General features: G+C 43.9%; 1 protein-coding gene across 2 annotated transcripts in view; it reads right to left on the bottom strand.

The window, feature by feature from the left end:
* lig1 (ligase I, DNA, ATP-dependent) overlaps positions 1–12,896 on the bottom strand; it is a 29,775-nt gene continuing 16,879 nt past the window's right edge. For both annotated transcript variants that reach the window (XM_052087367.1, XM_052087368.1), the window contains exons 18-26: positions 11,713–11,823; positions 9,009–9,080; positions 7,467–7,611; positions 7,306–7,388; positions 6,286–6,438; positions 5,158–5,211; positions 2,734–2,877; positions 1,897–1,989; positions 1–192 (exon numbers count right to left, since the gene is read on the bottom strand). In XM_052087367.1, the coding sequence (XP_051943327.1) occupies positions 118–192; positions 1,897–1,989; positions 2,734–2,877; positions 5,158–5,211; positions 6,286–6,438; positions 7,306–7,388; positions 7,467–7,611; positions 9,009–9,080; positions 11,713–11,823 (930 nt within the window). In that variant the 3' untranslated portion in view covers positions 1–117. The remainder of the gene's footprint in view (positions 193–1,896; positions 1,990–2,733; positions 2,878–5,157; positions 5,212–6,285; positions 6,439–7,305; positions 7,389–7,466; positions 7,612–9,008; positions 9,081–11,712; positions 11,824–12,896) is intronic.

Here is a 12,896-nt window from a genome sequence, read left to right on the forward strand (position 1 = left end):
TCAGGATGTGTAAAAGGACCTTTTATTTCCATTCAAGTTGACAAAAATACATTTATTTACATTCGGGCTGATATCAATGATATCAGCGATTGATGATTTATTGGCATCGTGGTCAGGTCAAAAGTAGTCCTCCATGTCGGCTTTGTCTCCCTGATTCAGGATCTGCTGCTGTTTCTTGTACAGGTCGGCGATCTTAAGGGACGAAGAGGAGGATAAGTCCTATATCCTTTGGAATCAATAACATTCTTCCTGACATACAACATAAGCACTGAAACAAAAGCTAATCAAGTCTGTCGTTGCCTTTGGGAGAAATGTGAAATCATAGCGCTTGCCAAACAGCAATCCGGGGGATTTTTAAAAAACGTCATTAAATGCTATCTTAGTCCATTTGTCACTCGATCCATCCAAATCAAGTCAACTGTTGCCTTCAGTGACCATCTGAAATCACAGTATTCCTGACAAAACAACCAAGGTAAAATCTATGGCTGCACTAACCAAGTCCAGTGTTGCATTCATAGACATTCCAAAACCACAAATAAGCGATTGTTTATCTTGCGCAACCACCAATAGATTGTTGCCTTCAGGGACTGACTGATATACAGTCGACCTCACAACTGAGTCCTTAATTGCTTACCGAAATTGTCTAACACTACTCTAATCAAGTCTCACGGTGCCTTTAACGACACTCTGAAATAACAGCATTCTTCAAGAAACGAGTGTTAGAAACGTTCAGTGAATCACGATCCATCTGCGTCAAGTCTATTGTTGCTTTCAGGAACAGCTTGAAATCACAGCTCCTCTCACCCAATAAAGTGATTGTTCCAAATGTCTCAGCTGGAAATGTCAAGCTATCCTAATCAAGTATGGTGTGGCCTTAAACGACAGTCTGAAATCAAAGAATTGTCTTGAAAATAAATACATCAACCACTCCGTCTCAGGTCAACCGTTGCCTTCAGATAAAACCTGCCAGAATGCTATGAATCCATTCATATATCCTCTATCTACTCTCGCCGGGTTCTCAAGTTGCCTTCAGGGACCGTCTGAATTCACACACTTTCCCTCGAATGATACCCCAAAGTGATTGCTTCAAATGTCCCGTTAAATCCTTCCTTCAGTCCATATTGAGTGTCGTGTTGCCTCCTGGGAGATTTTGTAATCACGTTTCCTCGTAAATGATTGTTCTATCAATCAATCAATCAAGCAAGCAATCAGTCTGAAATCGCAGTTTACAAAAACCAAGTGATTATTCTAAATGCCCTCAAAGGTTGAATATCCATCCATCCATCCATCTATCCCAAGTCGTGTTGCCTTCTGGGACAGTGGGAAAGTGGTTATCCTGGCCTCCATCATGTCTCGTGATGCCTTCAGGGACAGTCAGCAATCAGTTTTTCTCCCGACCCAAGTCAACGATGACACCAAATATCTTTGAAAGTTTACTTCAATTGTTGTTCAATCTCAATCGCTCGCTTCTAATATCAGGGAGATTTAGACCATGGCGCTCTATGACAGCTCCCCCAAGAGGCTTGCCAGAGAAACGCACACCACCACCGAATACCTAAGTGTGCTCGACATGACTTTGATTCTGGCACACATTTTATTAATGAACATACGCGTAAGCGCGCCGTACATTAAACTGTGCGTCCAGTACACACTTTATCAATGAATATATGTGAGGGTGCCGTATATTACGCTGTGCTTCTGGTGCACTTTATTAGACAGACGGCAGCAGTAAAGCCGCTGTTATACAGCCTGTAGTAAAGCAGCCTCGCCCTTGTACTTGCATTCAACCTTGAAGTTGAAAGCAACTTAATAGGTCGGATCTTTGGGGGAGGCCACAAACAAAGAGAGTTTGTCGTATCCTCAAAATGGCCACCGACCGGCCGTCACGCGGCTCACCTGAGCGCCGCTCGTGGCGTCCTCGGGCTTCTTATCGTCTCGGATGCGAAGGAAGCGAGGGAAACGCAGGGAGATTCCTTTCTCTGGATCCACCTGAGGAAAATGGAAATGTACAAGATCAGGGAGGACGGTGAAATGAAGAGCAAGAAGAGGGAGAAGAGGAATGAGGAAGATGTGAGGAGGGAAAAGGATGAGTGAAAAAGCGTAAAAGAGGAAGGAGTGAGGAAGATGAGGGTGGAGGAAAGGACAAATGTGGAGGAATGAGGTGTAAAATGAAGGAGGAACAAGAGTGGAAGGATGGAGGAAGGAGATAAGGAAATGGAATGAGAAAGAGGAGGAAGGAAAGAGGAGACTGAAAGGAGGAAGGAGAGGAAATGAGGAGGAGGAGGAGAAAGGAAAGACGATGGGGATGAGGAGGGATATGAAGAGAGTCGGGAAAATGGGGCAGGAGGAAGAGGAGGTTGGAAGAAAAGGCGCAAGAAGAGGCAGGAAGGAAATGAGAAAAAGGAGGTAGAGATGGGAGGAAGGAAAAGAAGGAATGAGAACACGGGAGCAGGAAAAGGGGGGGTTGTAAGCAGATGATGACACAGGAGGGAACAGGGGAGTAGAAATTAAAACTGAGACGGTGAACGGGGAGGTAAGAAAACAAACGACAAACATGAGGCTGGCCAAAAAAAAAACAAAAAAATCTGAAAAAAAGAACCAAAAAAGAAGGAGAAGAACTAAGATTAAAATAGCACGACGAAAGCCAAGGAATGAGGATGATAGGGGATGAAGACGAACAAGAAGAAAATGAAGACGAGGATGATGAAGAAACAGCACGAGAGGTGAACTGACCAGTCCCATGGCAGCCTTGTACACGGGCGACAGCGACAGGTCGGCACACTTGACCTCCCAAACCTGCACAGCATCCAGCCAAACGTCGGGCTCGGCCGATTGGTCCACACGGTAGTAGGGGCGGGGCTTGGGCAAGATGTGTTCCTGTTGGAAAAGGTGATTAAGCAGGCTTGCTAAGCAAACACAAATGTCAAATATTCGTCACCTTGATACAAAACGGCCAATTCTGATCCAGATTTCCTGTTCGATTTCTGGCATGGGTTCCTGAAACTTTTTTTTTTTAAATGCGCGTTACCGTTGGATATGGATGTATTACATTTCCTAGCGACTGGTGAAACTTTCTAAAACTGGGAGATGATGCCCCCTCTCCCCAAATCTTTTGTGCATACAGCAACATTTTAAATACATATGTCAAATTATTGTCATTATTTATCATCGGGCGGGCTGGTGGTCGAGTGGCTAGCGCGTCAACCTCACAGTGCAAAGGTACCGGGTTCTATTCCAGCGTCGGCCTTCCTGTGTGGAGTTTACATGTTCTCCCCATGCGATAATATACCATCAAAAACAATTTTTGTCATTTTTTTAAATTGTTACGTTAATCGCGTGCCTACTTATCAGACAAAAAATAAAATGAACAAAAATGGACATACTGTACGTGTTTTTCACAAGACAGCAAGAATATTCACGTTTTCATGACTTCACTTTCATGCACCAATCATGATAACCCAGAACCTGAAACAAGGTAAATGTATCTAAAAAAAACGTCTTATAATAAGAATATGAAGTTAGGGCTATGTGCGACAAGCGCCATACTTGACGTCCACATTACACGCGCGGTCGGCCCATCGCTGATGTGCGAACGCGGCCAATCACGTCGCAGTCGGGCTCCCATCAGCCTGCCTTAATCCACCATCCATCATGCTCACAAGCGGTGCTTGATTACGGAGCAGCGCGGCGGGGTCCGATCGAGTCGGATGAGGGACTGTTTTCCCCTCCCGCCTACCCCGCAATCAGTGTGATTGTGCACCATCAATATCTTCAAAGTGCTGTTTTTCAAACTTTATTATTCGCTTCAACGACAAACCTGAGGTGTTTCAAATATGAGGAGATTCAACTAAAAGTCGGCGGTCGGTCCAATGTGTTGAATTCCCTTCTTTTTGTTGCGACTTAAGCACTCTTGCCTTCCACAGGGTCAGTCAAACCTCATTTAATCAGCGGGCGATGCCAACCCCGTGGAAACACAATCAACTCCATTCAATCCAAAAGGGAAAGCATGACCAACACAATCGAAGAAGTAGTTTGTACGATCATTTCTGTTGACTTTTAAGGCGAATCGGCAGCTGTGAGTGCCTCGTTGTATACAACGCGATCTAGTGGGAGATAGTGATGTACTTGTGTCCTGCAGGTGTCTCCAGTCTCTTGAGTCTTCAATAGCATTTGAAAATCGTTACATTTGCTGACAGCGGTTTGCAGTCCCCCCCAACCTCCCTGTTACTGCGCCTAAAGGTAGGTGTCAAACTCAAGGCCCAGGGGCCAGAGCTGGCCCACCACCTCATTTTATGTGGCCTGCGAAAGCAAATCAAATGTTAACTTCTACGATGATTGCTGAAATCTGTCCCGAAATTTCAACTTCTCATATTGTAATACAAGGGTGCCCATTACGTCGATCGCGATCAACCGGTAGATCGCGGACTGGTCCCAAGTCGATCCCGAGGGGTGTTCAGGAGAGAAAAAAAACAACCAACCATTTGTGTGGCTTTGTGCGTGTTAGTAATATCTTTTTTTGTGTTAACGTCCACTGCACCCGACTCATCCTATCAGTCTCATTTTCACAAAAGTATTAAAAAAATTAAAATAAAATAAAGCAGGTATATCTTTAACCTACTGTGGCGCGTGACCTGCGTCACCGGAAGTTTTTAATGCTCAGCAGTCAGCAATTGCAGCTTGTGATCAGAGCTGTTGCGCTATATCTTTTATCATTATCATTATTCTCTTTCCGTTTGTTTCGTGTAGAGCACAATTCAACAGAGAATCTAGAGGGCCGAGGGGAGCAGTTTAATAATGCGAGCTACGATAGTTAACAGGCTGCAAAAGTGCGTGGCATGCCTCCGTGTCAGGCTGTTGCTCATCATGGCGTGTGTGTGTATGTGCGTGCGCTCTAACGATCGGGCGAGGTTGGTTGATCGAAAAGTCGATCTTCGGTCCACAAAGTTTGGGCACCCCTGTTGTAATAAAGAAGCGAGATATTGTCACCATTTTCTTGTTACCAAACCCCACTTTGCAGTAGTTGACTTTTTTTTTATATGGTTTCACGATCAGAACGGCCCTCCAAGGGGAACGGTCGCTAAATGTGGCCTGCGACAAAAATGACTTTGACACCCCTGTGAACCGAGTTGAACCGAAGACTCGTCTCTTCGGCTTTACCTTCAAGAACTTGTGGTGCTGCTCCAGGTCTTCATCCTTGAAGCCGGTCCCGATCTGGAAGAAACGCAGACAAGATATCATGTGGATGGAGTATAACTTGGTCATAATAATGTCAACAAACACACTTGTTCAGTGTACCATGACTGGAAATCTCCAATTTGGCAGCTATCAATGTATGTGTGTTTCGTTTGCGTTTTGCTGGCAGTATTGCATGCAGCCACAAATCCTTTTGCCGTGGATAAAGACATAAAAGTTACAGCGGTAAAAAGCAGGGTTTAATTTTTTTTTTTTGGGGGGTGGGGGGTACAAAGACGGGAGGTAACCTACGCTTCAATGTGCTTGTTTACACACTTCACAACCACACGTACAAGAGCCAAAGAAACATACAGAGGAGAGGGAAAAAAAGCACTCAAACAACCCTGCATCTGACCAAATCCAAACAAACGGAAAACACAAAAGAAAAGAAGCAGTGCGCCACATCAACAGCTTCTGAAAGGTAATCGACCAAATTCTAGACGATCCGTTTAATCGCCAAAGCCCAGACGGATGGGATCAGGCGAAATAATTTATCATGAGGCAGTTTTAGTATGTAGCTCTTAAGGACACGACAGATCTTAAAACTATACGGGTTGCCGCCTGAATGGGCTAAAGAAGAAATCGACACGGGATTTGGAAGTACCGTAACTTCATGGTTTGGCTAAGGACTTTAGGTGGATTTCGAAAACCTGGTGCATCAAACCCCCCCCCCCCCCCCCCCCCCCGTGAACAGAAGGTGGTGGCAAAGCACCAAGAGTACCCACCAACCGCCAAAAGAAAGTCGGAGAAATTGAAGATAGGGAAGAATAGATCCCGTTTTCTAAACATTTCATCATACCTTGATAGCTTGCTGCCTCAAGACGACAAAAGAAATCCAAAGTTTGATGTGGCTAAGTCTTGAAGCAAAGATAAAAGGCAATGCAGTGTGTACCGTTTATTCGTGCCTAACTGGTTTGCTAAGCACCACAAAATGGAAAGGGGGAAATAAAACTATTGTAGCGGAACTTCTAATGGTTTAGCCTTGAGGTGAGGTACTACTGTAGGAACGTGTTAGCACAGATGCTAAATGTAGTCGTCGCGCTAGTCCCACACCTTGCAGACCGACTGGAACTCCTCGTTCTCTTCGTCGTAGCAGGCTAGCAGGAAGCCGCCGTATGTCCCCGTCCTCTTGCCTTTGCCAAGGTAGGCGCCGATAACGCACAGGTCCACCGTGTCCCCCACACCCTCCAGGTAGTCCTTCTTCAACTGCGGGGTGGGTAGGGACACATGATGAAAAAGCGACTCGTTCGTTGGCCGTATAAAAAAAACTAGATGGCGTTTGCGCCATATGTTGCGAGAGGAACGGACAAGTGTAATTCAAACGCAAACGTGTTTGGAGAAGTTAAAAGCGCCACGAGAAAATTGCCAACTTGGAGGAAAATGGACGACTTACTGCTTGCTTTGGGCCACATTCATTGTTGAATCTCAAAAGCTTGCCAAATTACTGCGGCCAATCACACCCGGTTAAAATTTGGCAGTGATCGGCTCAGACCACAGGCAGAATTGAATTTTAAAAAAAACAAAAACAAATAATTTAAAACACTGAATATTGCTGTTTCAAAGCAAAATAAATGGCTGACATCCTGCTCATTTTTGCTTCCATTTATTGTAGAAAATCTAAAAACTAAAACTTACCACTGACTGGCGGTCTATCACATCAAGTTCAAATTTGACAAGAAACAAAGTGGTTGACTTCATGTTGGTTTTTACCAACATTTCATTGATGACATCAAAAAAAGTTTTGCAATGTACTGTTGCCAATATGACAAATTTGACAGAAGACCCCTAAATATGGCCAACAAGTGCATTTTGGGAGCAACGTGGCAGAACTGAGGCTAGTTTTTATCCACAGTCCTTTCAGGCTTTTTGTGTGCCTTTCCATTGCAGACATAGCCACCACTGAATTTTGTGGCAACTGGCTACTCGAGCAGAATTTTGGTTCTATTTTTTTCAAGGGAAAGAAGCACTGCAAGACACCTGACCTGCATTCACGGGATGACTATTATGGGTCCCTTATAAAAACCGTCACCTTCTGGACCGTTAAGCCTTGTGAACGGAGGAGGGCGTGCTCACCTTAAGCCAGTTATGGGAGCGTTTGGCGATTTCATAGGTGGCATCCTTCTCCAGAGTCTTCACCATCAAGCCTTCGCATGAGTCTGCGCAGACACACACACACACAAAGTTGTCAGGGTGTGTGAGGAATCACACCAAGTGACACACAAACAAATGCAAACCTCGGACAGACTGCTCCAGGAACTCTGCAATGGTCTCCGTGTTGTCCGAGTCGATAAATCGGGCAAATACAAACTCTCCTTCCGCTTCGGCAAAGGACTCTCGCAGCAGCTCCCGACGCCGACACAGTGGCTGTCGCACAAGAGACTACCCCCCCAACACACACAAGCACATGCACACGCTTTTAATGTTGTTTCCGTTTAAAAAAATGGCAAAAGTGTATCTTTTCCACTTTGCTTGCAGCCTAACACTGACAAAGATGCAGTCAACTTTGGTTGCAGTAAGTCTCACACACACACGATTGATCATGCACGCTTTCCCATCTTGAGAGAAAGGTACGGATACAAAATTGAGCTGTTGGCACAACACTGCAATGACCCATATTGTAGGGTGAGAGATGTACGAGGAGAGCACCGGCTGACTGGTTTTCGGAAAAAAAAACTTGTTAAAGAGGCTCGAGAGGCAGCCATGAATTGAGAAAAGCCGGTAGTCTTTTTTGTACAACACGTTATCTCTGGTTGTAAAGGGCCAGAAACGCATTAAGCAAGCAGAATAAGCAGACTCAATAGCATCCGTTTTATAGAGGAAGAACCACTGCAGTGTGCCGGATGCAAACAAAACGGCGGCGGCGGCAGAGGAACGGCGAGTAAATAATGTAGCGTCAGAAAAGTTATAGCTGTGTTAAGCCACGCAATGGCACAAATTAGCCGTCACTGTTTTAATTAGCTAATTTCTTTCGGTCCACTGGGGGGGGGGGAACACAACTACGTCTGCTGATTTGCATTTTGCCAGCGACAACGTTTGGGAATCTGCTGGCCTATTGTGCGTCTTATTTGGGGGGAGGATCAAACACGCAGATTGTGTGACACAATCTCATTCCCTCACACACAAGGAACTAACCTCCCCCACACATGTAAACGCGTGCACACACACACACACGCTGCAAAGTCGTGGCAGCTGTGACCTGCTAAAGAGTTATTCGCAATTATTTTGAAATTGATCACCATGTAGGAAACGATAGCATAAAAAGGAAAAGAGTGCCTCATTGTACAAACTGCGGGATGCAGCGACTGAGATTCGGTTTGAATAACTGTCTACATTCTAATGCTAATGGCGTGAAACAAATACAAGTAATTTGGCAGTCTTAATTTTTAAAAAAAAGTACCTGTAGGTATTTTTTATGCCTCGGGTAACCGTTTATTTGGCTTGCACCTGCGTGTTCCTGCAATCATTGATTGGTTAACTTGACTTGCATTTAGGGATGAGAATTGATCTGATTTTTACAATTCTGATGCCGTTATCGATTCTGTTTAACAATTGATTATCTTATGGATACCTTTTTTTGGGGGTGGGGGGAATGAAATAAGTTGTTTATGTCTTAATTACAACAACAATATTACAAACCCAACAACTGTGTGGTCTCAAGAGGTCCACAGCCTAGAGCTCCTTGAGATCTCACTCTCTCTCACTTTCACTATTTATATAAAATCGTCACCGACATACCATGTAAATGTGACAACCTGAAGCTGCAGTGTAATGATTACCTCTCCATTGAGGTAGAGGAGATCAAAGGCGTACACACACACTTGGACTTTGATGTCGGCTGCATCCACATCCTGCAGGAACAGACGCACAAACGCGCACGCGCACACGATTAATGCAGTTTCCCTTAACAAAAAGGCATGCAAATAGTCTGCGACACTCGTTTTATTCACACACTAAATTGTCCAACCTTGGAATACTCCGAAAGAACATCTACCATTCATTTTCAATTTGTTCTCGTCAAGTTTTTACCTTTTCGCAGCCTGGCATACGATAATTAAAACATTCACGCAGACAGACGATAAACTATTCATCACATCAGATGTGCTAAAAAGACTGCAGCGTCTGATAAAAAGTCTCATAACAGTCTTCTTCCCTCATTAAAGGCAGCAAATAATTTCACAGAAATCAGTGGTTCATTTTTCACACCTCCACTCAGGTAAAAGTGCACGCATGAAAACATTTCTATTACACAATGGCGGAGGTAAAAATGGCACACATCTATCGACAGGAGAATTTTTCTTGAGCTTCAAAGATGTGTCAATTGCAACCAGGGATAGACATGATTATGATATTTTTTAATTTTTATTTTGGCTCATCGGCCACTGCAGCTGGTGAATCATGGATGGGACTTCCAACTTTTGATTCATCTTTTCTAAACGTACAATAAAATATAGAATTTTATCAAGTTTTACACACCCTCGATAATTAACATAAAAAGGGACCAATGTGTTTATCTAATAACAATATGGCTGTGTTCTTTTAGTTCAGTGATATTGTCATTTCATTGTACTGGTAGTTATTTTAAGTTCAAAAGATATCCACTTATAAGGAAGAGTGAAACATTGAGTCAGATTTGGATTGAGATAATGTTGCATTAGCCACAGCACAGTTTTTTTCTTTTCAAACTATGAGCAAATTAAATGGAACGAAAAGCAACTCCTGCCCATTCGTTCCCACCCTCCAACAACGGTGCTTTATTCGCGCTCATCCTTTTTTGTCTGAAGGCATGTCAATCACTCACTGTGTTTTGTGTGTGTGTGTGTAGTCAAAAGAGCAAGTGACTTTGCTTCACTCAAAGGGATCTCGGAGTGTCCATAAGGACTCCTTTGAGAGCTGTAGCAACTTAGCTCGGCGCTAACTGCTAACCGGCAGCCCACCAATACCGTTTTCATTTCATTGATGCTTAATGGGGTTTTTTTTTAATGGCATTTAAGGCCTTAATTTTTTACAAAATATATTGTGAACTAAGGCCCACGCACAAACATAACTCAAAGAGAGTGCCACCTACAGGTTGGGAATGCACACAACACTGTTGTCAACTATTTACACAATTTTCCCTCTTACTTGGCTGGCAACGACAACAGCGCCATCTATATGTGAAGGGGGTGACTGCATTCATGCATCAGAAGGTCATTACAACTCACGGTGAGTCTACCGAGGAGGTTGAGGCGTCCCTGAGAATCAAAGCACAACAGCTACGTTCATCTCGACGTTCTTCCCATTAGCGCCAGCTCCTCATCCGTCCTGCCCTTTTCTTCATCTGTGCCCATGTCAGCGTCAGGGAACGAGAGGAGAGAGACGACAGAGGACGCGTCCTCCGCCACCGTCATGTGATTTGTGTGCCGTGTGAGTGCCATTATTCTGATCAAAAGTGAAAAAAACCCAGGCTGGCATTTGCAATCATACAAAGCCTCTCCCTGCGCCATCTCATCTTCACCCCTCTTTCCATTGCGTCCCTTTGACGCATCCCGATCAATCTTTTCCTCCTGCTATTGGATCATCTCACTCCATCACGCCGTCCTCCCTCCACCTCCTCACCACCACTTCCTCTACTTTATCGGCCCACCGCTTTTCAAATGCAAATGATCCAGTTGTGTGTGAGCGAGGTCATTATTTCTATCCTTTTGTTATTGTTTTTTTTTTGCTATTTACATTGCCTTTGTTTTGTTTTTAATTTCTGCAAATTTGTCTGCGTGATGCCATGTCAGTGTGTGCTCTTCAGGTTGGTAAGCTGGCTATTACTCGATGAGCCTCATGTCAAGTTGCTTCCTATGTGGTCAAGATTTCAACACACGGTGTCAAACTCAAGGCCCGGGGGCCAGAACTAGCCCGTCACATCATTTTATGTGGCCGGCCAAAGTAAATCAAACATGTCAACTTCTACCATGCTTGCTAAAATCTGGACTTCTCATATGTAATAAATAAGAGAGTTATTGTAAACATTTTCTTGTTACCAAACCCCGCATTTATAGTAACTCAAACAATCGTAGAATCAACCATGATTCTTGACTTTTTTTGAATGCTTACACAGTCATAACGGCGCTCCGAGGAAAACGGTCACTTCAATGTGGCCGTGACAAAAATGAGATTGATGGCTGAATACAGTCGACTATGTAACATAGGCTCATGGTTGTGGAGTATGCTCGAAGTATGTGTGTGGGCTGATGCTACAAGATTCTCACTGTTTTAAATGCTGTGCCGCAGTCTTGTGACATCGATGCACAATTACAAACACGCCTTTTGGGGGAATTAATTCTTCAGAGACGACTATTTATTTTATGTCATGTAATAAATCATTCAGAGGTAGACATGGTAGTTGTGTTTATTTGGCGTTAGGAATATGAGCGGTCCTTGGAAAATAAGTTTGAGTACGCTAGTTTTAAGGCGCCTCCACACGTTTAACAACCTTCCTCTTATTCGTACCTTTCTCTTGCGTGTGGTGAGGACCTGGAACGGCTGGATCTGTTTCTTCTCGCGATCCCACGCCACTGCTTCGGAGTCCAGCACGCAGGAGACCACAGAGTCTTTCTTTACCTGCCAAGGAACGTCAACAATGAAGCTAAAAGTACATTTTATGTGTGGCTAAGGCGAAAAGCTAACAAAAGGAGTCTAGATCTTTCCTCACAATCCATATCAAACAGAGGCACCACCCTGGCCGCATTGATTTTTTGGGGGTTTGAGCTCATAAATTTCACTTCTAAACACACACAAACAAAACACACAATATACAGTACATAACATGTGAATACTAACTGTGTGCACACACACACACACATACACATTCACAGACACGCAGTATAAACGGGTTGGAAGAGTGCTACCGACACCTACAGGCCTTGAACGGATTTTATAAAGACTGAAATGTCTAGTTGTTGAATATGTGATTTATTAGAAAGCTGCTAATGAATTCGATTTCTTGCTTTTAATCCAACTCTGTCCACTAATTAAAATGTCAGATAACTTCTAGGAAGAAGTTGGAATTTTTGCTCGAATAAACTGAAATTGGATGAGATGAGACGGCTTGCTAGTTTGCAATTCTCAGTGGTTACAGGCATGGTAGCGTAACGACACAGACATTACAGCTGGGTTGGAAAGCGTAAATCATGGTAAATTTAATATTTACGCTTTCCCTACGTGTGTGGTCAACACATGATGCGGCACTTTCCTACTTTATGATCAAAAGTCAGTGAAGTCCAGATTCTCCTTAAAAACCTGTGCGATAATCCTTTGTTGTTCTGTTGTGATTTTTCCTCCGTCAGGGCCAACAATCGCTTAAAAAGTTACATTTGTGCAACACTGGCGTCTGGTTGTGGTGTACGTTTGTATAACGTGTCTCACAAGTCGTTCGCCACACGTTAAATGATGAGGCGAAGTTGCGATCACGATGGAGTTAACATATCATGCTAATACCCGCTAGGCCAGGGGTGTCAAACAGGTGTCAAACTCATTTGACATTGTGGGCCACATGCGGACTTGGTAGATGTCAAGTGGGCCGAACCATTAACATTATACCATACTGTGCTATGAATCACCAAAATATCATCTCTTTCCTTTGTTTTGGTCTCAAGAAGCATTGATTGGCGCTTTCATATCATTTGCTGCGTTGG

Source organism: Hippocampus zosterae, chromosome 15 (genome assembly GCF_025434085.1).
Source record: "Hippocampus zosterae strain Florida chromosome 15, ASM2543408v3, whole genome shotgun sequence".
Classification (NCBI taxonomy): Eukaryota; Metazoa; Chordata; class Actinopteri; order Syngnathiformes; family Syngnathidae; genus Hippocampus; species Hippocampus zosterae.